The sequence below is a fragment of the Anopheles arabiensis genome, chromosome 2 (assembly GCF_016920715.1).
Source record: "Anopheles arabiensis isolate DONGOLA chromosome 2, AaraD3, whole genome shotgun sequence".
NCBI classification, from domain to species: domain Eukaryota; kingdom Metazoa; phylum Arthropoda; class Insecta; order Diptera; family Culicidae; genus Anopheles; species Anopheles arabiensis.
This window is the reverse complement of record NC_053517.1, coordinates 16,596,684-16,621,700: the sequence shown is the minus strand read 5'-3', so window position 1 is coordinate 16,621,700 and position 25,017 is coordinate 16,596,684. Positions and strand designations below refer to the sequence as shown.

The 25,017-nt window shown below is 46.7% G+C and overlaps 3 protein-coding genes across 12 annotated transcripts in view; 1 reads left to right on the top strand and 2 right to left on the bottom strand.

Annotated features, from left to right (window-relative positions):
* The first annotated feature begins 122 nt into the window (after positions 1-122).
* On the top strand, positions 123-1,692 carry LOC120894750. The gene is made up of 3 exons (XM_040297533.1): positions 123-284; positions 362-1,354; positions 1,435-1,692. Exons 1-3 carry the CDS (start codon positions 227-229, stop codon positions 1,563-1,565), a joined length of 1,182 nt encoding a protein of 393 aa, XP_040153467.1. The 5' UTR covers positions 123-226; the 3' UTR covers positions 1,566-1,692.
* A 78-nt stretch (positions 1,693-1,770) lies between these two features.
* Positions 1,771-6,417, bottom strand: LOC120894749 (WD repeat-containing protein 20). The gene is made up of 5 exons (XM_040297532.1): positions 5,428-6,417; positions 4,607-4,789; positions 3,661-4,523; positions 2,490-3,570; positions 1,771-2,089 (listed from the first exon to the last, which is right to left on the bottom strand). The coding sequence occupies exons 1-5, from the start codon at positions 5,839-5,841 to the stop codon at positions 2,030-2,032; spliced, it is 2,601 nt and encodes an 866-aa protein (XP_040153466.1). The 5' UTR covers positions 5,842-6,417; the 3' UTR covers positions 1,771-2,029.
* Positions 6,418-8,133: 1,716 nt separating this feature from the next.
* Positions 8,134-25,017, bottom strand: part of LOC120896834 (inhibitory POU protein) — a 50,393-nt gene continuing 33,509 nt past the window's right edge. For 6 of the 10 annotated variants that reach the window (XM_040301300.1, XM_040301301.1, XM_040301299.1 and 3 more), the window contains exons 5-7: positions 12,895-13,294; positions 9,987-10,218; positions 8,134-9,625 (exon numbers count right to left, since the gene is read on the bottom strand). In XM_040301300.1, coding sequence (XP_040157234.1) covers positions 9,424-9,625; positions 9,987-10,218; positions 12,895-13,294 — 834 coding nt within the window. In that variant the 3' untranslated portion in view covers positions 8,134-9,423. The other 4 variants (XM_040301307.1, XM_040301305.1, XM_040301306.1 and 1 more) reach the window with 4 other exon arrangements.

Genomic DNA, 25,017 nt, shown 5'->3' with positions numbered 1-25,017 from the left:
ACCGTATACACTGCCTAATCGAGAATAATTCATGTTTGAGTTGAATTTTTGGCATTATTCAAAAACATACAATATAAAGGACGGCTAGAGAAAGAGAGCGAGATGCAGATATTTTCGAACGTCAAAAACCCTCTCCCTGCCCAACGGGTACCGGCGGGCGATTGAAAACAATTAGCCTGCGCTGGAAAGTGATGTTATTTTTCGTTCTTCGTATCAAATCAGTGAAATGAGCAGCCGCAAAAGCAGATTGAGCCTCTCGAAAGACTTCCACAAGGACAAGGATGGTAAAACCGGTTGCTTGCGACTTGCACTGCATGTGCACTATTTAACACACATTCCCTCACACCCTCACCCCTTCTAGTGAAAACCCCGAACGCACGACGCACATCCGCTCGCACATCCTTGGCCTGGAAGAGTCCCGAAACGCACCGGAATGGGGATAGCTGTGAAGTCTCGCCCTCGCAGAGCAGCGACTACTCGCCCCTGGTATCGCTGACGCAGGACAGTTCGTTTCACGCCATAAACGGTGTGTCGTGGGAATGGAACAGCCCGCAGCGGCTTCGCGAACAGCAGAGTGAGCGCAGGGTTACCGTCACAACAAAGCCTCCACTGAGGCCGAAGTACACGGACACGGTTCCGCACATTGTGCCGAAAAAACCGACCGGATTCAACAAATTCATCTCCAAGCTAAATCTGCTGATGGAGAAGGAAAACTTGGGCGAGCAGCAGTTGAGCGCGCCGGTACCGGAAACGTCCCACGAGCACTTAAACGCAGACGAATCGGATTCACCCCATGAGCAGCAGCAGCAGCAGCAGCAGGATGAACAACAACAGCTCGATCTTCCCGGGGACTCATGCTTTATGGATGATTTTTTCGTAAACGTCGATAGCAAGGAGACTGCGGCGATCAGCAACAGCGGGGAGAGTGATGATGACATTTTCCAGGAGCACGTTATTGCAACGCCCGTTAAAACGAGCCCATCCATCACCGAGCTGGACGATTCCAAGCTGGACAACTTGCTGATCGAGGCTAGTCAAACGATAGAGCAGAAGCTTAATCAACCAACAGTTGTGCCACCGACGTTACCGCCCCTGCCACCGGTTGCTGTGGAAACAAAAAAAGCCGAACCAAACCTAACCATTCCGATCGAGATGAATGATTCGGACATGGACGGGTTCCTGATACAGGCGTCTCTTATGGTGGAGGAAAAGCTGAGCGACAGTTCGCAGGAATCAACGTCGCACGGCAACAACGCACAAAAGAAAGCGACCCAGCCGGGCGGTAGCTTTGAGACCACGAACTCTGCTCTTCCGCCGAACACAGAAACTAAATGTTCGGCAACATCCAACGAAGGTACATGACCGAACCCCCTTTTTCCCCGGGGCCCCTTAACTAATTCATTTTTCTTTTGCAATCTTTTCGTTTTGCCTCAGGTACGAGCGAAATAACCATGTCGCAGGAGGAGCTGAAAGCACTGATCGAGAAGAAGCGACAGGAAGCGCTGCGACGGTTGCAAAACAATCGGCTGAAAAGGGGCATGAAAGGACCATCCTATCATGGATAGCGTTGTGATCGAATGAAAGCAGATTTTTTTTTCTTTAAATTTGTTATGAACAATTATCAAGTGTAATCCCTTCTATACGGTTCTATAAAGCAAACGCAAGTATTAAGAGAGTCCCTCTGCGAACGTGCGCTGTTTGGTTTCATTCTTTCCTTTCGGTTTGGTACAGGCTCGGTTCTGACCGTGGAAGTAAAGAAAATAGGCTTGCTTTGATTTTTGATAGGGTTACGTACTTATTCTTTACTTTTACTCGTACGGATATTAAAATGTGTGTCGTCTCGTTTTTTATTCCGCAACATAAAGAACATGTAATAGGATAAGGTGCGTCGTCCTCCTATACTGTTGGATGGCTAGGAAAGTCAGAGGACCCAAGAACGGGGTGTGTCGTGGGAAGGTTGGTGAAGTGGGAGAGTAAGGTATGGGAGGGTATGGTGGTTGTGAACATTCAATAGTTAAACTTAAAATATTTACACTACCGTTCCCCCAGGCGGTGCCGACGGCGTTGAAGATAAATGCTGTGGAATATTCTACCGTTGCGGAGCGGTCGGAATGCATGGGATGGATGGAAAGATGGGACAGAGTTTTTTTGTGTGTTGTAGCGTGTTGGAGCGTCGTTGAAGCCACATTGCGCGCCATGCCCCCGCGCGTCAGTCATGATAATTGAGGCGTTGTGTGTTGGTTTGGTTGGTTGGTTGGTTGGAATGGCGATGAAACGGAATGGAAAGAAAGGTGCAAAAAGGGAAAGTAAAATGAAAAAAAAAAACAAAAAAGAAAAGTCAGGACACACTGGTTAAACGAGAATCGATCCAAACCCACAAATGGCACGCCTTCCAAGCCAAGCTTTGAAGCACACGCGCCGGCGCGGCTTCAAAACTCGCTCGGCCGCACGGCCGCTCGCAGGATGGATGCGGACGATGAGCTACTTACAACAAAGCCCGGCCGTGCCCACGTGTACACGAACCCGTCCTGGCACGCGGTCAGAAAGCAGTCCTCGCGGAAGATGAGCGCCGTCAGCCGCTCGTGCGCGATCTTTTTACATATCAGCGGCTCTAATACTGGACAGTCGTCGAAGCGCGGGCAGGCGGGCGTACCGATCAGCTTCATCGGATCGTACGACGACACGATCCGGCCGCACGGTGCAAAGCCGCCGGCACCGATCGCCCCGCCGCCCGAGCCCTTGCCCTTCGTCAGCGACGACGTCATGATGGAGGTGAACGTGCTGGACATGCCGCCCGATGGCGAACCGGACACGGCCGGCTGCTGGCCGCCGCTGCTGCTGCTGCTTAGGATGCTGCCGCCATGCAGCGCATGATGATTGTTGTTAAGACTGTTGCTATTGCTGTTGCTATTGCTGCTGCTAAAACTTTTGCCACCGAGCGCAATGATGCTGCGCTTGCTGGCGCCTCCGCCGCCACCGATGGTCGATTTGCTGCCGCCGGACTTGTCGTTCTTATCACAGCTGCTTCCGCTGCTGGTACTGCTCGTACCACTGCCTCCGCTTCCGAAGCTTAGACTCGTCAAGCGTTGCGTTATTGAGTTGAACGTGCTGCTGGAATGGTGTTGCGTGCCGGTTCCACTGCCACCACCGCCACCAGCACCGTCGCCGCTTCCTCCGCCCTTGGACTTTTTGCCGCCGGAGGACGATTTGCCGCCGGCGGTCGGGGCGGCCGCATCGGGCTCGCCCGCATTGCTGTTCGCCGCCGACCGCTTAACAGTTTTACTATCGACCGATTCCTTATCACTGATACTACTGTCGCTATTAGCTTTATCATCACAATTCATATTAGCGTAAGTGCTACTACTGCTAGTGGGTTTGATGCTGCCGCCATACAAACTATTATTACCAATTGCGCCTAATGTAGGGGGGATTATCTGTTGTTTAAAGCTAGCATTATCAACTACATCGTCCGACGGTTTGCTGCTGCCTTTGGGTGGGCCACACTTGTCCAGCTTGCAGCCCCCGCCGCTCTCGCTATCCCCATTGGATAGTCCGTTCACCATCACTTCTCTGCGGGAAAAATGGGGAACAAAACGTGATTAGAGTCTTTCGGCCACAGGTGGTGCATCAAAAGAATTTGTAACACTACACCGTACTTACTTTTTGCCCGTATGGTTGGCCGATTTGACGACGCGTCCGAACGATTGCCTCAGCACGTCCTCCGTTATGTCCCACAGACATATCTGAGTATCCTGGCTAACCGAGCCCAGCCGGTAGCACGTGGCAAGCCTGTTCTGCGCCTGCGACAGCTTATCGCAGCCCGCCGCCGCCGTCGCCGCTGGTGGTGGTCCGCCGGACTGCTTCCCACCACCGTCCGGCAGACAGTAACCGCCGGCAGCACCGTGATGGTGATGATGGTTACGCTGCTGCTCGCCGTGCGACACCACCTCCTCGTCCGACAGATCCTCCTCCTCCTCCTCGAGCGCACTGTACGAGGTGGTGTACGGGTCGAATGCGACCACGGACACCCAGGACCGGTGGCCCTGGCCGCGCGCCACCACACGCTGCTCGTGGAGCGAAAACACCGTCACCAGGTCGTCCTCGCCGCCCACCACCACGTACTTGCCGTCCGGGCTCCAGCACACGCACAGAAACCCGCCAAAGTACGAGCGCGCGATGCCGACCAGCTCCATGTGCTCGTAGTGGAAGATGCGCAGAAAGCCGTCCTGCGACACCACGGCCAGATGCTGGCCGCACGGCGAGAAGCAAAACTCGTTGACGCTCGCGTTCTCGTGCTGGCCGAAGCACCACTTGTGCAGCGGGTTTTTCGTTGCCTTCGATTTGCTCGCCAGCACGACGAACCCGTCGCCGGCTTTGCACGGCTGGTAGCTCGGGGTGGCCGGCGTGCAGGGCAGCTCGTCGTTATACAGATATATACAGCCACTTGCGTGCGAAACCAAAAACTGATTCTGAGATCCCGGTATCCACTTTAAGCAGGTAACTTTAGTTTTGTCGATATTCCTCTGAAAGTGAACCAATTAACGGGTGATGTGGAAGATGTTGCATTTCAGTAATTGTGTGACGATGGTTGTATGTTAGGTGTTACCTCTTCGTTGAATAGTTTGCCCTGTTCCCGGCGGCCCGGATGGACCAGCTGAATTTGCCCGGTGCTGAAGCCCACCAGCAGCGGGGCTCCCTCGCACGTTGCCGCCGTTGCGTTGAAGTCATGGCAGCTGGGCGAGGTTCCTTTGTAGAGCTTCTTATCTATAGGCTTGTTGAGGTCCGTTGCCTGCGCGGTTCGGATAATTGGAACCGAATTAGGAGAGAAAAAAAAAACATTTGTTTTAGTAAATTGATAATGAAGAGTAGAACGATGAAAGGTACAAAAAAGTATAACAAAGAGTAATAAAATACGGAATATTCACAGTGAAATTGTAGTCCAGCTTTTCAAGGACAGTAATAGTACTGTCGAGACCTTTCACCGATGCATAAAACATCGCCATTGTGGGGAGAGGGGGTAGAGAATTCGCTAGCATCAAGATCAATGCCACCCCCGGGTTACAAAATGTGTGCATTATGTCATCCATATCGTGCATTATCGTGATAAGAACAAACAGCAACAATAACAACAAAACCCCCATCTGTGCTGGAGGGCAGGGGGTGCGCTTTCTCCAGCGGATACACACCCCTTACACTCCCCACACACAAGATACAGTACTTTCTCGAGCCATGTGCAAAATTGGCAAACACAAAGGCACTTCCCATCGTTACTACAAAGCAATGTTTGCTTTGATTTAATTGCTGGGGTGTTTTTTTCAGCACGGATTTTGCAATTTAGCACCTCTTGGTGTGTGCGATATCTTTCAAGATTAGGAGAGCACTGTGCACGATGGACAGACACACACACACATATTTGCGCATAATTACCTTCTTAGCTCCTCGGTATGAGTAAACGTACAGCTCCTTGCCGTAATTGAAACATATCCGATCGCCCCCGACCGGTGTGCTGAATCCGGGCGCCGTCTGATGTTCCAGGCCGTTCGTAAAGGATTGCTGCTTCGGGAGGGCGATATTATTGCTGTTCGCGGTTGCCGCCGCCCCGGCCAGCTGACCACCGACCACACCACCACCACCACCGATGGCTGGGGGCGGCTGCGGCGGTGGCGGCGATGGCAACGACACGATCGACACGCGCACCTGGGGACTGCTCTGATTGTTCTGATATCCGACACGGTTGGGCCGCGAGTACTCCGAGAGCGTCATTAGTCTGTACTCTCCCTCGCGCGTTGCGAACTGCGTTTTCAAATCATCTTTTCCGCTGGTGTCTAATTGCACAGCCATCTTTCGAGCCGCGAGCCACCTTGCTATCGGAAGAATTCGTCGTCGTCGTCGGGCGGGCGGGACGTGTACACACGCACTACCGGGCACGAACACGATGCACAACCGGGCGAGCACACCTTACTATTTCACCATCGCAGCTCGATCATAAACAAATGGGTTTGCGGAGTAAAATACATTTTCTTCCCATCGGCACATACTTTTTTTTTTTTTGCTGGATACGTCAAATGTTATTTGATTACTTAATATCGGTGCGAGGAAGGGTGGTGCGCTGCGTGGGAACGAGGGGAGGGGGTGAGTGGGGAGCGAAGGGATTTGGAGAGGGTGTCTCGGGGGCACTTCAGTGACAGCTGCAGCACGGGCAGTGGCAGAGTGAACCAAAAGCGACGACCGCGACGGCGACTGGAATCGGTGCAGGCTTCACATTCACGCGGCACGGCATCTTACGGGCGGGCCGATGGAGCGCGGTCCGCGTACGGTGCGGGAACGTAATTAATGTGCTTTTGATTGATGAACCGTCCGTCGTTTTCTTGGCTTTTGCTGCTGTAAGCACTTTTTCCTAAATACAATTTCGATTCCTGAAACAATTATTGACGTTTTGCGCAACTGACAGCTGTCGGGTGCTGTCAGTGGGCGGTCTGGTTATGGCTGCTCGTCCAATGCTTGGTGCGCCGCGAAAAGGTACGACTGTTTCAAATTGCCTTTCATTGCAGCCGTTATTTGCGTACAGTTTTTAGTACAAAAGATTTTTAATACTAACCCAATGATAAAACAATCAATTTACTTGTTGTTGTAAAGGTAAAGCTTTGATAGATTCTAAATCTGAAAAATGTTGCTTTAGGTATACACAAAATATCATATTGTATTACCATTTCTTTCATCAAATTGTTATTTATAATATCAGTGTTTCATGAATCCTTCAAGAATGAGTCCCATTCGGATCGTCTTTTCCGTACGAATGATTCACGGACCTGCGGTGGGTGAAAATGGATAGCAAAAATTTGTAATGCAAAATAATGTTGAGAGAAAAGTCCAGGGTGTGGGAAAACCTTTTTTTAATACATAACCAAATTCCTTGGTGCCTCTGCAATCCACGATGCACAGAAACTAATTATGAACGATTACCAGAAGTGAAAGTTAACTTAAATCCACACCCATTCTGGGGCCAAATCTGAACTCATAGTGATACTGGAATTGATCTTCATCCCACAATGGTCCTGAAACTAATACAACAACCTCGTCGATCCTGCAACATACCCAAATGCCACAAATCCACTAAAAGACCACTAAACGGCTTCTAAACGGCTCAAGCTCTCTACCTAAACGGAATATAGAAAGACTTCGTTTAGCAGGCGGCAAACGACTCATGCATTCTAAAAATAGCAAAATACCTGGTGGCGCTATCTGTTGGTGGGATACCCCAACCAGTTGAGAGCTTCATCGCTTGGAGGAGAGCTTTCTCATTTCCTCTGTACTGTTGTATGGTTTCGCATTGAAGTTATGCATCACTAGAACTAGAACGGCGATACGATTGTTTAAATACTAAACTCCAACGGAAACCACCAGCTCTGAGGCGAATGAGATTTGAGTAATGGTCGTTGGTGTTGATACCCACGTATCTGACCACACGACCATTTACATAGATTTTTGCTCAGAAAGTTAGAAGGCTATATAGGTCATGATAAGATGAAACTTGTCGAAACACATTGCAAGAAAAGGATAGCAATATAATGATGAGTTGTAATACGCCATCTCTTGATCAAACCAATGAAGCTGTGGAGCTTTCATTTTTTTACTATGGATATTCAATTTTCCAGTCGTTTAAGCTTAATCTGTGGCGCTTGGGTACCCATTACCAAATCCCGTATCGGTCCAGGAACTGATACTGAATCGATCCTAAGCCCTGGAATTGATTCCCAAATTGAATCCCACAGGATCAGTGTATTCTATATCGTTCTTGGAACTGATCCCAAACCCATACCCATACCCCGAACTAATTCCGAGGCCTAAAACTACTCTGGAACCTATGCCTAAAACTGGTCCCGTTATTATTCCGATCCAAATATTGTTCTTGGATCTGTCTCAAATGCAGTAACTGCGTCCAGTCAGTGTAGAAATATAACCATCGAATCAGCCAAAAAGGAACAAAACTAATGCGTCTTACCCTTACTAGAATTTGCTTTTAAAGATGTGAATATACAGATGTGCAGTCATTATAATATCAGTTATACTATCTTCCAAAAACACCTTGGAAGCTCAATAAACGCAACTGTTTTCTATGTAGAATGACTTGTTATCAGATTTATTTCTGCCTTTGTGTTTTTCTCTAATGCTTTTTTTGTTATATAAAAATTACATTTTCCAATTTTATTGTTTTTTTTTCGTTACTTTTGTATTACTTTTTTTATTATGTACAACTTCGCTACCACACAAATTACAAATGAAAAGATTCAAACAAAATCACTGTAACTGCGTTTGCTTTGCTCGTTCGTGTTCCTCGGTTGCCGCCAGTGTGTGTGTGTTGTGTTGTGTTGTGATGTTTGGATTTGGTTTCCCTATTATTACATTATCCTTTTGCAGGCAAGCGAACCAATCCACTATCTCTTGTGTGCATGTAATGTTTGTTGATTTTTCATTCTCATGTCCGTCTTCGGGTTGTTGTATCATGTTCGTGTTCGTATTGTAACCGTTTCCGCCCCTTTTTTCCTTTTTTATCTTCGTATCCACTAAATTGATCTTTTCTTTACCTTTGTTTCGTGTAATCAGTTACTTTCTTTGCATATTCCCGTTTTTATATGACATTCCCTTCAGCAATTACACTACTATCTCGCAATTACACAAAAACTTGCTAACCGCCATACATATTGCACTTTGTAGTGTTTGGCCTTATTGGGGAACCAAACGACCTAAATAATCCCACCGTATCCAGCAGGTGGGGTTTTACAGCGTTACTCTGGCACGCATCCTTTCGCATCCTGAAATGTACTGCTGCTGTTGCTACTTCTGTGCTGCGCGCAATTTTGCCTGCCTAGTAAGGTGTGAAGGCTTAGATCTACATCTCAACTTAAAAGTGAAAAATCACAATCCTGAAGGAGTCGGAAATTATATACGCACTAATTCACTGCAATTGCTCTGTCTCCGCACCCTTCCTCTGCTACCGCTGCGGCCGGCTGCCTATGCTGCGGCCGCGGCTGCCTATTGCTACTAGAATGCCTGTTGATTGATGCCTAACCTTAAATGCATTATTTCCATATGTACAACAATCCTAGAGTTATCTGTTATTCTTCAATTGGTTCCCGTTCTATTTTATGTGTCGTAATTTGTAGTATGCACCTCCTTTTGCATCAGCACTACCATCGTGACCTTCTCCTCACCCCCACCCTCCACTAACTTGCTTCTTGTTTGCTCAGGCCCGTATTGCTTTCTGGCGTATGTTTGCCGTTTCCTGGTGGTGGTGTTCTATTGCTACCCTTCCTCCTCACCGCTTAAAACGACACTAGTAGACTAATATCCAAAACCAGCTACGTTGCTACCACTAGTAAAAGTCACACTATTCCCTAACTCGTGCTGCCCGTCCTGCGAAGGTCAGTGCTGAGCCGCAAACTTCATGCGCTTCTGTTTCTGGCGCTGGTTGCAGAACCATACGCGGACGACATTCTTCTTCAAGTCCAGCTTCTCCGCTATTGCTGCGATCTTCTCGCCCGAGGGTCTCGGTTGGACGGCAAAGTATGCTTCGAGGGAACGCTTTTCCGGTGCAGCGATGGAAGTCCTTTTTCTTGAAAAAAGACTCGATATAGATTACTTTTATTAAAACAACGGCGCTCTAAAACCAAATCAAATGAAACATGTGCACGGTAAAGCAAAGCAGATAAGGGCGGCAAATGAGCGGAGCTAATGAACACAGCAAGGACAGACCATCTTCCGTGCTGTCGGGTGCGCTAACGTAATGGAAAACGAAATGAAAAGTCAAACGAATTAGAAATGAAATGAAATGAAACACACACAACTGGAACAAAACAATAATAAAAAGAAGGAAAAGAAAATTAAAAGAAAGATACAGTACATATGAAAACAAACAGAACCATAACGCACGAAAACAAAACAAGAAACAAAAAAAGCTGTCCACCGGAATCAGAAACGGGCGCTACCTTTTTTTCTCTCCCGCCGGCAGTACGCTCGGTGCATCCGGGTCTCTTCGCTTGTTCTTGGCCTGAGCTTCGGCCTCCTCCAGCCACGCCTGCAGGATCGGTTTCAGTGCTATCATGTTGTTGTGGGACAGGGTTAAGCTCTCGAAACGGCAGATGGTGCTCTGGGACAGTGCACCGACGCCTGGTAACTTTAGGTTCGCTAGCGCCTTGCCAACATCGGCCTGGGTTACACCTGGGGACAGAAAGGTGAGACGGATTTTTAATGTTTAGTTGATGGTTTAAACAGTCGCAAAAATCGAGATTGTAAGATAGTCATCCTATTGAACGTAACAAATAGTCTTATTATTATGTCTTGTGTCCCTCATAAAGACTTCTCCAATAGTCCAATAGGGTTCAATAGGGTACACCTGGACGTATGGGCTAGAAGGTCCATTAAAGGGTTGGACTCCTGAGGGCTAAGGTACAGGGTTTTCCGGTTTTTCGACATGATTTTCAACACGTCTCAAGCTGGATTGAGCTTGAAACTTTTTTCATGATGTGTTGAAAATCATGTGTAAGAATTGAGATTTTATTTTGATACAAATACAGAACAGCTGTTGACAAACATCTTGGAAGTGGTGAATAATGATGTGCACATTCCGACTTCAAAACTCTACTTTTTCCGAATTCCTGCCGAGCACGGGGTATGATATCTAAACAATTTGGTGATGTCTCAATATTATGATATTGGAACCTCTGACGAGCATATTATTAGGTCTTATAAGGTCTTGGAGATCTTTTCCGAGGTCCTATCTGTCTATCTGAAGGCATCTTAGGAATCGACATTAAACCTAGATATGCAAGACACTGCACTACCCTCGAGGCCCCTAAAACGACAGGGACCCTGGAGTACATTTCTGGTTGCATCAGCATTCCGATAGCATTGAAAGGCTTTATATAATTCTGATTTATTTATATAATTCTGGGAGTCTCTGTCTCATACACAAACTCGAAGAACCTCGAAAAATACATTAAATTTGTTAGGATTTAATGTGTTATCTGTGTTGTTTGGAAGATGCCGGACCTTTCAGCTCTGGATATTCTGTAAAAATCTTTCTATAGTCATCAGGGATGAGAAAACTCACTCTATTCAGTGATTTGAATCAAAGGCGTCGTAAGGATTGCAATATTCAACTCACTCTAAACATTAATAAGAACAATAAAAGTTTGATATTTTACTCGCTAAATCAATGGAAAGTAACTCCCAACAGGCTTATGTATCCACAATAAAATGGAATAAATAGTATAAAGATTCATATCGAACTCATCTAAATCTGAATCCATACAGTTACTTGTAGGATTCAACGGATTCACTCACTCTTACTCAGTATCCACATCTGTAGTACACGCATAAAACATCGATTGAGCAAATTAATCGTGTTCAATTTGAGCATCAATAATAACAAGCATAAACCAATATCCAGTGAAATGTGAAAGTGCCCTAGCAAGAATTAGAAGCATCCTTCCGCTTCGCTACTACAGCCCCGAATAGAGAAAACTGTTTCCAATAAAATAGATTCTAATTCACTGAACGCTTATGGCAGAACGACACAATTTAAAGCCAATCAAAAGTCCCTCCGCCCGAAGGTAGAACATAAAATTTAATACCATTACAAAACAAACCAAAAAACACCTTCAAACGGCGATTCTGCGGAAGTTTTTATCGCCCCTATCTTCCCCCCCATCGGCCCCCTGAAGCAGATGTTTCCAATTTTTATTGCCAACCAGTAATGATAAGTTATACTCATCACAAATCGCCCGTTAGAAGTTGCGCCCGGCGAACGAGCAAATCTGTCGCGGTTCGAACCCAGCACCCCCGACTGCCTCTCTATTTCTCACTCTCACCCTCTCGTTGCAGAAATTGCAAACACAGACGACGAAGTGCCATTTTCTTCCTCTTCCACAACCCAACAACAGTTTAATTGACTTGCTGAAGCGAAAAGTCCCTTCGTTTTCCCTAGCGAATATGCGCGATGTGTGCCCGCACCACTTGTGCCGTGTCATTGTACGTGATATGCGCGAAAAACCCCATACCCCTTCTTCCCGTTGGTTTCGAGTGCATTTGGCACTGTCGATCGATTTATATTGTCTTTTCAGCGTTCCCCTCATGTATTTTTTTGAATTTGTTGCTTCAAATATAAAAGGGAAGAAAATTGTACTGCAAATTACGCCCCGCGTTATCATACGTTGCGTGTGTAATCATACCCGGTGCGGTGTAATGGGCGATGCGAGCGAAAACAAACCATCGCCCGCCGGAGGTGGTCTATCGGAAAATGGTTAGTGTTGTAGCGTCAATTCTGCAACACAGTGTGTTGCTGTGTGCCAGCAGGGAGGGTCCATTTGTGCGTTTGATAAGTTGCTCTCTAGGTACCCGGGACCCGAAGACCGAGCAAAGGGAAAATCAATTTTAACCACCCCGTGGTGTTTGATGTACTACCACTACCTTGCGGACTAGAACGCTCGGCGGATCGAAGGCAAAAGACAGAGCGTACCTTCCCGGCATTGGAAGACATACTCCTTCCCGGGTATCGGTTCATCTTCAATATTTATCACAATCCATTCACCACGATTCACCGTGCCGGCTTGTCGGATAATTTAAATGACAAATATATGAGCACCATCTTCTAAGGCAGGGCAAGAGTCGTATGCATATTGAAGGGATTCGTTCGCTCCCAACCTCCAACTTCAGTGTGCGATACGAGTCCCCGTGTTCCTGCAACATTGCATCCCGTGCAATCTTCGAACTTTCCCCAACCCCGAGGCAGGCAGGGCACATAATCTGGCCAGTGTTGATTAGATCTTGGATGCACCGGGCAACCCTACCCTTCCCTGCCCTTCCACCGTCAAAGCCAGTGGCGCAAGCCCTTACCTAGCTTTATTCGCCGCTGCTTAAACCGCTCGGCGAACGCTTCCAATTCCCTCGGATCCGTATCGGTGTCCGGGTGCAGACCGGCCGCCGCCACCGCGGCAGCCATCGCCGGATGATGGGCCCCCAGGAAGCCATCTGCGAAGATTGCATTATAGGTTGCATTAGAGACGCAACTCCCGGCCGCGCCCGGGTGCTCCCGGTCCGCGCCCGCATCCGTACTACCTGGCGTGTGGTTTCCGAGGTGACTGCTGTGATGGTGGCTCATCATGTGATTCATGCTATGGTAGGAACCGTGCAGCTGGTGATGGGACGTGGTGATCGGCGTTTCCGCCATCGGTGTCAGCGTCGTCATCGAGCCGGACGGATCGAGCATATCGATGCCATCCATCGTATGGTGCATCTGCAAGTGTGCGGGGGAAAAGAGAGCAATTGCCGTTGATTAGTGGGATGGCCGAGATAAGAGAAATTGCTTCAAAGAAGGGTGGTTGTTGGCAGTGATGGTGCGGAACAGGTTTTAGCGAAAGTACACGTTAATAATAAACTATTTAGAAAAAAAAACTGCTTCAGTATTTAAAAGATTTTTTAAGGTTATTTTATTATTGATTATGTGAAAATTATTGTCTTTTTTTCGAGTACGCTCGGATAAAGGGAATCAACGATGAGGAAATGCTTGCAGTTTGTTTTCTTTCTTCTTGTATTTTTTAAATATTTTGTTCCTTATTTTTTAAAATTTTAACTGACGATTAAATCATTTTTTAACTTAAATTTCCAGTTGGCTAGCTCAATCAATAAAAAGCGCCTGCATTTAAATTACCATTCAAAAGATCAACATAAACATAATTTGAGGCAACTACTCCAAAGACAGATCAAGAAAATCGAGCCTTAAACACACTTTAACGAGACTAACGAGACTTAAATACAGCACAGAAACCCTGCTTCATTGTGACCAATTGTATAGGAAAGCCCCTATGTTGCGAGAGGTTTAAGGCAGGGGTCTCCAAATTTCGACTCGCGAGTCTAATGCTACCCACAAGAGCCTCTTTCAACAAAATGTGACTTATAAGGTTATTCGAAAGGAAATATAGTATTGATGAAAATTTGTCTAATAAGTAAAATAAGAACAATAAATATCAGTCTCAGAGTATCAGTTGTCTTCATCAACAAACATTTGTTGGATGACCCCTGGACACTATCCTGTTTATGAGTTAATATTATGTAACGTGTAAATCAAGTTACTCAAGCTACTAAAACTGAATGTCAAGAAATAATACTTATCTAAAAAAACAGTCAGTTACAGGAAAATTATTTTGGGAGTTGGTAATTAAATCCTCAGGAAATGCATATCCCTCATAAATTCTCGAAAAATAAAACTATACCGAACCACTCCGTAAGCCCAATGGCACTGCCAACTCGTCGTAGTACCTCAGCGGGCCAAACATAACCTTCCAACCGACAGGTTAGCCATTTTAAATTTGCCCACTTCTTAATTACACCGCATTTCATTTGCTACGGCCACTAACTATCGCACCCGACCGTTACCGGGATCAACCGGGACCCGTACGGCCGAAAGGATAATGTGCTGCACGGGCCCACGGCCACGGTGGTGGTGGTGGTGGTGGACCTGAAACCATTCCGGGATGAATATTAAACCAAACCGCAAATATGCTCCCATTTGTGGCAGCAAGCAATACACACACACATATGCCAGGGCCGATACACCGCTGGACACCGGCGTAGTTTGTGCCGGCAAGTTCATTACTATTTGCAAACCAATTTTCCGAAGATGTATCTCGGTCGGACGCAAACAGATGGCCGTGAAGCCGTTTTAATAATGGGCCGGCGCCACCGATACGCACGGTTTATTAATTTACGCCAAACGATAGCACGCCATAAAAGTTAATTGATGTTTACCAGCGTCGAACTGTTTATAATATTGCATGCGTGAATGTTTTCCATAAATTCGATTCCGCTTGCACATTCCCGCACAGTGCTCGTATTTCGACAGTGTGTCCTGGCTACCCTGTGTGAGTGTGGTTTTGGAGCTCCCATCCCTTGCTAGCTATTGTCCGGCGATGCATTTCACGCTGTTCCAACTGCGGTGACTTTGTGCAGTGAAGCGTGTTACTCTTGCGCCGCGCTATCTTTGTTGCGAAGAGATTTCTGTTTGTCCTTGCCGCAGACCCGGGCTCGGGACGGGTCCCCAAGACCATCTGCCTACAAACTTCTGTTGCTGTTTGCCTTTCATTAACCTTGTTTAACCCCACATCTTCGTCCACTTTGGTCGCAGCGAAACAGCTAATGGGAAAGTACGGTACGATGGAAGCAAAGGGCAGGAGGGTCGTAGCGGGAAATCTATTGGGAAACGGTCAGTACGCTCTGCAGCCACAACAGCAACAGTGAGCAGAAACCATCCGAGATGTATTTGCCGTGCTTTGCCTTCTGTTCGCCCTAGACGGCGTAGCAAGTTTTGTAAGCCAAATCTAACATTCATTGCGAAATGTGCGGATAGAAGAGACGGAGAATGTACGGCAAAATGAGGGGAAAAACAACAGTTGAAACGGCGCGATTGATTCCTTTCCACCCCTTTTCATCTTGCCGTACTATCCGACCAGCGCAAGCAGCAACGGCAGCAGACTCAAAGCGAGAGACAGAGCGAGCATACGTCACACATTACGGTGGTAATTTGTAAATAATGTGTATTGGGCGCCTCGCCTCGGAGAAATAAAGGATAATAGCAATCGAATTGGGGTGCGCCCGGTAGGCAACCACTTCCACCGTGCGATGCGGATCATGTTTTAATCTCATCACAATCGAATGGAAAAGTTATTCCCAAACGTTTTAACTACGTACAAATTACAAGGAGATCGAGGCGTTCAGCAGCCCTTCTCGGCACCCTTCGCGAACGGTGTTACGGGCCGCGGCCCCCTAAAATCGAGCATCGAGCCTGGCAAATTTATTCATGGCCCCGGAAACAAGTTGGTTACGGATAATGCAAAAATATTGTAGGACACCAGTTGATCCTGTGCAGTGCCAGTGTTTCACGGCAGCCTGCCGAGGCGGTTTTCCTGTGCGGTGGTCTTTATTATTTTGCTTCTTCCTTGCGGGGTCGGAAAACTAGAGGAAAACTTGTTTGTTTTTCCCCTTGTTTTTTTTCTTGTTGTTGTTTCTTTCTCCTTAGCTGTCAGGGAAAATACGCCTAAAAGGGAAAATATGTTGCCAGATTTACAGCGAGCTCACTTACGCCGAAAACGCCCATCCGTTTACGAAGCGTAGCTACACTTGTTCCGTAGTGTTCGCTCGTGACCGGCAGGCTCAAATGAGGGGTAAATTATCATCCCCCGCGCGTACACAGTGCGACAAGGGTTAGGCAGAAGCGTCTCCGATGACCCGCTGTCTGTGTTTTGACTGTAGTTCGTTACTGCAAAATGGTTAATCTGCACCACACTGGAAGGATGTGAGAAAACGCGCAACCCGCCCTCGGATGTTTTGTCAATTTTTGAATTGCGCTCGGTTGCGCTTTTTTTTGCTTGTTGTTGGCTCCGTTGTTCCCCGTTCGTTAACACTTTGAAGTGGGCCGGCAGGCCGGGTTGACACGTCAGCAAGCAAAGAGCATTTGCTGGCCACTTGAATGTTGACAGATGTTCACCGACAGCAAGGCTTCAAGGGACATGGTGCCGACACGGATCACAGCCGAGGACAGAAGCGGCCGGGCAGAGCAGGGCCCGCGAGATTATCATCGAGCACTCACCGGGAGGGATGTGGATCCTTGCCATCCTTGCGGGCCCATACTTTAATCGCATTTATTACTATTATTTTATCCACTTCCCGGGACAGCATTACAGGTTTATTTCCGATTACGACGATGTATGATTTTTTGCAATGGTGCTTTTGGTTGAGCCCTCTTTTTCTTCGTGTACGCGTGTGTGTGTGTGTGTGAGTCCATTACAAAACACTGCATTAGGATGTTGGTTTCAGTTCTCCTGGTAAAAGGGAGTCAATCCGTTGACCGGAGATGGTCGAACATTGGACCATGTCAGCTTGCACGCTAAAGCCGATTACCGGCAGTCTTTGTTTTCGATCCATTTACGAAAGTACAAATCGTCCTGTCCAAGGGCTGTTTTGACTGGTGAGCTGCTTGTTGCTACAAGCCGGGCAAAGACGTTTTGGGAAATTAAATTTGCATCCAAGCAGAAAGTGAAGGTAACTTACTGCTTTTAGAACGACAATGTTGTATGCAAAGTTCGTCAATATACAAAGCAACAATAAATCTTGTTCAATCACAGTGAATCAGAGAAATCCACATTGGGTGCTCTATCGATCAAACATGCGAATTTGCCAGTAGCAGTAAAGTCAACATATCAAGATTAGAGGACAAAAAACACATAAATAGAGTAGTTATTGAGATTGACCATTGAACTGCCAGAAATGACTAATTTAAACAATGACATATGACATAGATTAAAAGAGCAGTTGAAAAGGAATGGTAATGAAACGCATCTCCATTCTAGTTGTACTCAGTGATTTGTTAAACATATTAAACCTCCCTTAGGCTAATTTCGCTTTCATAATGATTAAGGACCAAATCCCAAGTTCCAAACACCGCAAGAAGCTTGCTTCCACCAGCGACCGCAAAGCCCGCGTTTGTCTTGAGTCTCCCGCCCTTCGCCGTGCCGCTCACCGGTCAATCATTGTTTACTAATAGAATAAACTACCACACACACAGCCAGAACAAAATGGCTTGTTGAGCAACGGCGGTAATGAATTGCCCGTGTAAATTAATTACGCTCATCATATGGTTTGCCGCCCGAGGGGCAACGCTCATTTGTCAAAAGGCACCCTTTTTTGGTCCGGGCCGGGATCCCTTCCCATGCCCGCGTGGATGCGGTAAGTAAACTTTCCAGTCCCGTAGCAGCAAAGAAAGGAAAGGCAAAAAATACAACCAAACGCGTTCTAAAAACTGATGAGCCTCATTAATTTGCACGGTGTAATTATTAATCTGTCATAGTTCAAACTTCAACAACCCAGCAGCTCCTTGGCCGAGCGAGTGTGCGGCGGCAGGCCGAAAGAAGATTAATCATGTCGTCGGTTCTGGTACGGGTTCCTGGGTTCCACACCACCGGCGACAGTGTTGTGAGACCTGTTGTGCCCGGATGCCTGTTGAGCGCACTAATTCCTTCACACCGGGCGCTACTGGCATGGAATGCGCTTTTGCTGCACGAGCTCGAATTTCCTCGTAAACCTCGGAGATGAAAGCCTGTAGTAGCGAAAATGGCAAATGGAGGGGACGGGGGGATATGCTCGAGCACGGGAGGCAATCCGTCCTAATTGAAATAAATGTAACCTTTACGAGATAGGGGCTATAATTCGATCCATAAATTACAATTACAAGTAGCACCGTGGCTTGGGCCCGCCAGCGACTAACAATCCGACAAACGGAAGGAGCGGCCCAAGGTAAATAGAAACAAATGCACACCTTGCGAGCAGACTTACGTTTGGATTCATTTTCTTGCAACGTCGTGGGCGGCCGTGGGCATTGCGACGGGAGGTGACGACGACTGTCTTTGATGTAGTTACTTTTGTTTCCCCATGGCACAGTCTCATTGTTTTTATTTTCTCTCGTTTGCACCCGTAACAGGTTTGCCGCAAGCACGTAACAAGAAGTCACCCTCGCGATAAAATACATCAGCCGAGGGAAGTTTAACCGAAAAAGGTAGCAGCAATAGCAGAAAAAAAACACACACACACACACACAATCCGTAGTGGTTTGATTGTTGTGCACCGAACCGTGTAGAGAGCCCGTGTTGTCGACATGAAAACCGCACACACCTGACACAGGTCGGGCGGCCCGTAGAGTGGGCTTTAAGGACCTACGGCGAAAGTCGTCCCACTGTCTGTCTGCGATCGAAGCAGCGAAAATTGCCCGCAATCGTACGAGGGTACCCCCGGTAATCACGAGAGAGGGAACAACGGTGGGAGAAGAACTCTATACCACCTGACACAGAGGGAAAGAAAATGATTCGTCCCCTTCCCATGGCCGGCTAGAGTACAGTGTCTTCTTCCCCGTGAAGTACTCGCATGAATCTTTCCCTCCCCTCTATCGTTGCGTACAAGCAGGTGCAAAGGTTGGGGAGAGGACAGAAAGTCCAGCAGGACACCGCGTCCGGTGCACCTCCAGCGTTCGCCCAGTGGAAGGGATACATCACCAGCAACAAATGGGTGTTGGCGATTGTTTTGAAGTTTCATTTCCAACCGTTGAGCGGTGGTAGCACTACGGGAGTTACTTAATGTCTCACCCTTAACTGAGTGCGTGTGGAAGAGTGTGTGTGTGTGTGTGTGTGATAACCTATCGTATCGTACCAAAAGAGGAGCATCATCGACCAAATTTCAACAACAAAGAGATATAATCCTACCACCACTAAGGATACACGGTTCGGGTACGGTCGTGGGGTTGTTGCAGAAATGAAGAAGCCAAGAACTTTTCCGCAAACGTCCGGGAGAAACCGAGAAACGAGATCACCACCAAACCATGCACCGACCGTAATCCGACCGTTTTTTACGAGTCCTAAGACAGTCTAATAAAACGGTACACGCCCAACGCGGGAGAGCGGGAAGGGAAAAGGCATGAACTCCAACACTAAAAGACAGTTTTACATCTTTATTGAAAACCGGAAAAAACTTGTTACCAATGTGAAGTGAAGAAATGGCATCGTTGACCCTTTTTTTGTTCTTGTTTTGTCTTGAGGTATTTCGCAATGGCACCGCAATGTGACCCAGGCGAAACGGGCAGCCCGGTTTCCGTAACGAACTGTCAGATACTATAACACCACCCGACCATGCAACCATGGGGGCGGTTGAAGCGAATCCATTTGAAATCCCTTTAAAAAAGCAATCCTACAACGGGAGCAGAACCATTTGAGAGGAACCTTGTTACCGTTTTTGGATCTACCGTCAATGGGCTCTGCCATTCCAGGTTGCTGTTATGCCGTACGCTACGCTATAAAAGCAATTGAGTTCTCCCCGGAGTGCATAATCTTTCTCTGTGTCCGTGTGTGTGTGGCTGTGTGTATTCGCTTCCCTCTTTGATGGGGGAAAAAAGGTGAATAAAAAAGGAAGTAAAACAGAAACAACAGCAAACAGGCAAGACACAAAACCATCATCCTGGGCCTGAGTTGTTTTTTTTTTTATTCGCTCTTAGGACACAAGTTGAAAGGATTTTCCCTATTGTGATTGCTGTTTTGACTGGTTCTGCTCAGCTTTTACATCTTTGCTCTCGTTTCAACACCTTCCCCGCGTACAAGCGATTGCTGAGCCGGTCGTCACTACCAGGCCAGGGGCTGCTTTCCACGCCACATACGGTTCCGTGGCGAGGGTTCGGGCGCATTTTATTTCCCGCGAGGGTTCAGGCGTGATGGCCCCGGATAACCCGAACAATTAGATACAACAATGATGCAAACGCTGAAGGTCGGAGGAAACACCAAAAAGCGCATCTGTCCGTAACGCACCAAGTGTCAGCCGAGTGTGTGTGTGTGTGTGTGTGTTCTTTAGCCAAGTGCACAGATTGACACATGGATTGGAATGGGAACAAGATCATAGAAATCCTATTAGCGAACGCATCATCAAGTGCTTAAGATCGGTGCGCACTGATAGCCGGGGCGACGGGTAGCTGTTACACTGAGAGCGGGGCAATAAATCTGCGCTAATGTTTGTAGGCTTTTGTAGGCCCTGTCTGCAGGGATCAAAATCCAGGGAAGAACGGAACACTTTCACCCGCAGCTAATAGAATGCGCATTCGCGGCCAAAGGCTGTCAGGGGTAGCATTATTGACAAGTTGTACTGATAGTGTTGCTGTAACAGATACAGATCAGACGCAGTAAGTAATAGGCCACTCTTTGCCGGTACGCACTGCTGAGCAAAATATGACAAACGCTCGTAATAATTCCTTCCCGGGATGATTCACTGCCACGCCACTGCTTTTAAGTACCAACTAGTGGCAGCATAAATCAGGGCCAAAACAAATTGGCCTACCTAATTTAATTAACTGCTGTTTTTCGAGTTTGTCTATTAGCAATTAGTTCCATTTGTAAAGTGCGAAATGATTCACGGAACAAAGACGCAACGGAGAGCAAACAAAAAACAACTGAAAACCCCCTAAAAAAGAAAAACAAAACCCTCCTTCAAATTCGGCTTTCATCGCCTGTTCCCGGTCCAGTTCCAAAAAACACCCAGGCCGCGTTATGATATTTTCATTAAATGAATATTTCTTCCGCTCTGAAAAATAAATTCACTTCCCAAGAAAGGCGGCGGGCCAGAGAAGCCTACGAGTGTGTGTGTGTGTGTGTGTGTTTTTTTTTTTTGTTGTTGTTGGTTTTTAGGTTTTTTTTTCTTCATTCATTCACTTGTCGCGTCACACAGCCCTCCACGCGGCTCAGTGTTACCCTCCTCTGATCTTGTTCTCTTTGCTGTTTTGTTCCTTTTTTTTTCTTCGCTTGCCTCGTTTTTGTTTTTTTACCTCAACTTATATCCATTTCGAACCTGTTTCAATTTATTTTATGCTACGCTGCGTTTTTTTATCATTTCATTTTCATGCCTTCTCTCTCTCTTACTCTGTGTTTGTGATGTTCCTTTTTTTGTTAGCTCGCAATAAACTGAACAAAACAAAAAAAGCACAAAACAGATAAAAACACAGAATCGAAAATGGCATGATTCCCATTGAACGCGGAATGGCCGGCCGAAACGAAACGAATCCTCTCCGTGCGTGCCTGCCGTTGGTTGGGCCACGGCGAGATGGCCATTTCCGGGCGGCATCATTTCGGGAATGATACAAATGGCTGAGCAGCGCTCGCAGCGCGACCGTAGCGAATAGCAATCCAGGCCCGCAATCACCCGGATGGAAAGGGCCGGGATGAACAATGCCAAATGCCGATGCCAACCCCAGACACAATATGCTCGGACGTGGGGCGAAATGGGGCGAAAAGGCGGTGTGTTTCGCGCAGACGCACACCGCGCCCAATCATGCCGGTGTTGTTCGTTTCGTACGGTACGCTTGGCGCACTGCTTCCGGTATGCTAAAAGGCTTTCCAGCACGGGTGCCCTTTCCTCTGCCGTGAGAGCACCGGATGGATGATGTTGTTGCGACCCGTTTCGATTAGTTTCCGGCCGGAGATGTCGAGCTACGCACACCCGGGGAGCCGGGTACGGACAATCGGGTCCGGTGGAATAGATTTATTCAAATGATCCTGCCAAGCCAATGGTGCGGATATGCGGACTGTCCAGCTCCAGCTATAATGGAACATCCTTTCCAATGCATGAAAACGGGCATCTGCCTCTCACCCCAATTTCAACAATATCGATTTATTTACGCACAATAGCTAGTGGCCGGACGAACGAACCAACGAACGAGTTGCTCCTTTTAACTCGCTTATCAAGCATTGTTGGGAGCGGGCAAAACAAATAGCTCCCCATTGGAAAACTGACACAGACCGCAAACAATTTCATCGTCATCATCGTCATCATGCTGTCCATCTAGTTCAACGCAACATGTAACGCAGAGTTAGTTATTTTAAAAACCTCCATGATAAATCATCATCATTGTCCCTACATCAAAGTTTTGCCTAACCAATCAAATGGAATCGTGCCTCGTCGTCATCGTCGGGGCACTGCGCTTTTCGTGAGCGACGTGGCCGGGGACAAGTGTCTACCGCCGGTGATGGTGCGTATCGGCGGCAGGATCAGGAGTGGTAGCGTCGCACACTTAATTTGTTTCATCTCTCCCAGGCCCACTCTCCCGGCGAGCTGACTGAATGTTGATGTTGATATCGATTTTTCAAAACCTTCACCATCTTGTTTCCTCCCAGCTTGCGCGCACTCGCTCGCCGAACCGGTGCCGCCTTCGTCGTTCATTACTTATTTATGAAGGCTTATGCTTTTCGACAACTCGGAGGTTGTAAGAAGCAGCGGCAATAGCAGTAGCAGCAGCAGCAGCATACCAACCAGGGCAACATTAGTATGATCCAACCGGGCCCAAGCCGACGAGACGGGAATGAGATTTGGTTGCCTAAACAAGAACCTACCTTCTTCCCCGGGCTTCGCCTTCGTCCAGGATCACGCTTCATCACGGGGCGAAGAAGGGTGCTTTCGGCTTTGTGGTTACGTTTTGTAAAGCTTACCAATGCTGTTGCCCCCGCAGGGTTCTTCTTTAGCACGCATTGATTGGAGAGGCAAGGAGGGCACGGGGACCGCACTACACTGCCAAGGCGATGCAAGATTTGCTGCGGATTTATAAAGGCTTTGTTGGATATAAACAATGACTAAAAGTATAAACAGTAGGGAGCACACAAACAATTATGCCTCTTCCTGGTGCCCACTTCCGGCTTGGGGCGGCTACATTTTGGTTCATTGTGTTCGTACGCATGGAGAAACATTGTTTAAACAGTTTAAAACCATTCACCGAATTCGATGAACGTCTCATATTGTACATTTGAAGTTATGTTGTATCGCAATCGACTCCGAATGGTTTCATTAGCATAGCAAGGGAAATGTTTGATGGACAAGATAGTATCTGTGACATATTCTGTAAAGAATTCATCGAAACAAACAGTTTGCAAAGAGCACATAATCGCTTGATGATTTTGGCTATGACTATGATGACACGGAATACACGAAACCTCAGTTCCCAGAGTACAACATACTCACTTAAGAGTAGGTATAATTTATGAGGTATAAGTTGTTTGGCCAGTTTAAGAGAAATATTGCTACTAATAGCCAGAGGCGGATTTACTCATCTCGGGACCCTAAGCGGGGGATCGAAATAGAGCCCCTAGTTTCCTCAAAAGACCCCAAAATGTGACAATATAAAAAAAAACACTGTTCGCATGTTTACGAATACCAATTAGATAATCCTGAATTTGTTAAGGATTCATTTTCTTCTGTCCTTTTATATGGCAGTTATTACATTAATGTAATAGTATCTATAGTTTTCGTGTAATCAGGTCTTCATATTTTGCATATTTTAGGTTGTCCGTCATCGGTGTTTGCGGTAGTGAATTTTTATCAAAACTATGATCAAATACTAGCCATTTTTAGCCAGTGTCTGGCGAAAAACATTTTTCAATTTCTACAGAAGTTTTTCATAACAAATACGCATTTGGTCGTCTTTATAAGCTAAGAGAGGTGTGGATTGAAATGTAAACAATGAAAATATTAACTGTCGTCATTAAAACTCCAGACTTTCCAGAAATGTCAGTACTGATCCAGGTGGTCTATGCAGTTGCAGATTGCAGTTTGTGCAGATGCAGTTGCCCTGAACATTACTCTTTTGTAGTTTTTTATTTGTAAAGAAGATTGCTATGCATTTGTTTGCTTTATCATGTATATGAGAGGTGAAACCCACTGCACAAAGTTATCGTGATTTCCTGTTTCATAGATAAATGAAATTTGCCTGAAATTCAAATATCTGACAATGATTATCCTGTACACGCGTATTTGTAGACTTGTCGTCCTTCCAATTGAGACCGTCAATGAAGTTCTTGAAAAAAATGAATGTTCCAGCAGCTTTTTCATGCTTTCTTGTCATGAGAGGTTTTATTGCTAATATGGAAGAGTTGGAAAGTATGTTCTAGGCCTTGAAAAATTATCTTTAAAGCACCTAACAGCTTTTGATTGCTCTAAACGTTTTCAACACATTCTACACACTTACTTGTAAGAATGTACTACTTTGAGAAAGTTAAAGTTTTCCATTCATATGTGCATTATTTAAAAAAAATTAAACGCTTATACAAACGAATTAACATCTGGAGATTTAGCCCCTTTAGGCCGGAGCCCCCAGCGGCCGCTTAGTCCGCATATAGGAAAATCCGCCACTGCTAATAGCAATCAATTACAATCGTTCTATTTGGCGTAACGTTCTACGCGGACATGCCGGCCTATACAGGATTTCGAGACTTATTTAGTCTCATGCAGCCAGATAGCCAGCCCTTGCTACGGGGGGGGGGGGGGGCGGTTATGATTATCCCACAATTTTTGCAGGATTGTTTGCGTTCAATTATCGGGAGAGAGAAAAGAGAGAAAGAGTTTGAATGATAGTTATATACTTATTAATCTGCCTGCCATTTGGTACCGAAATTA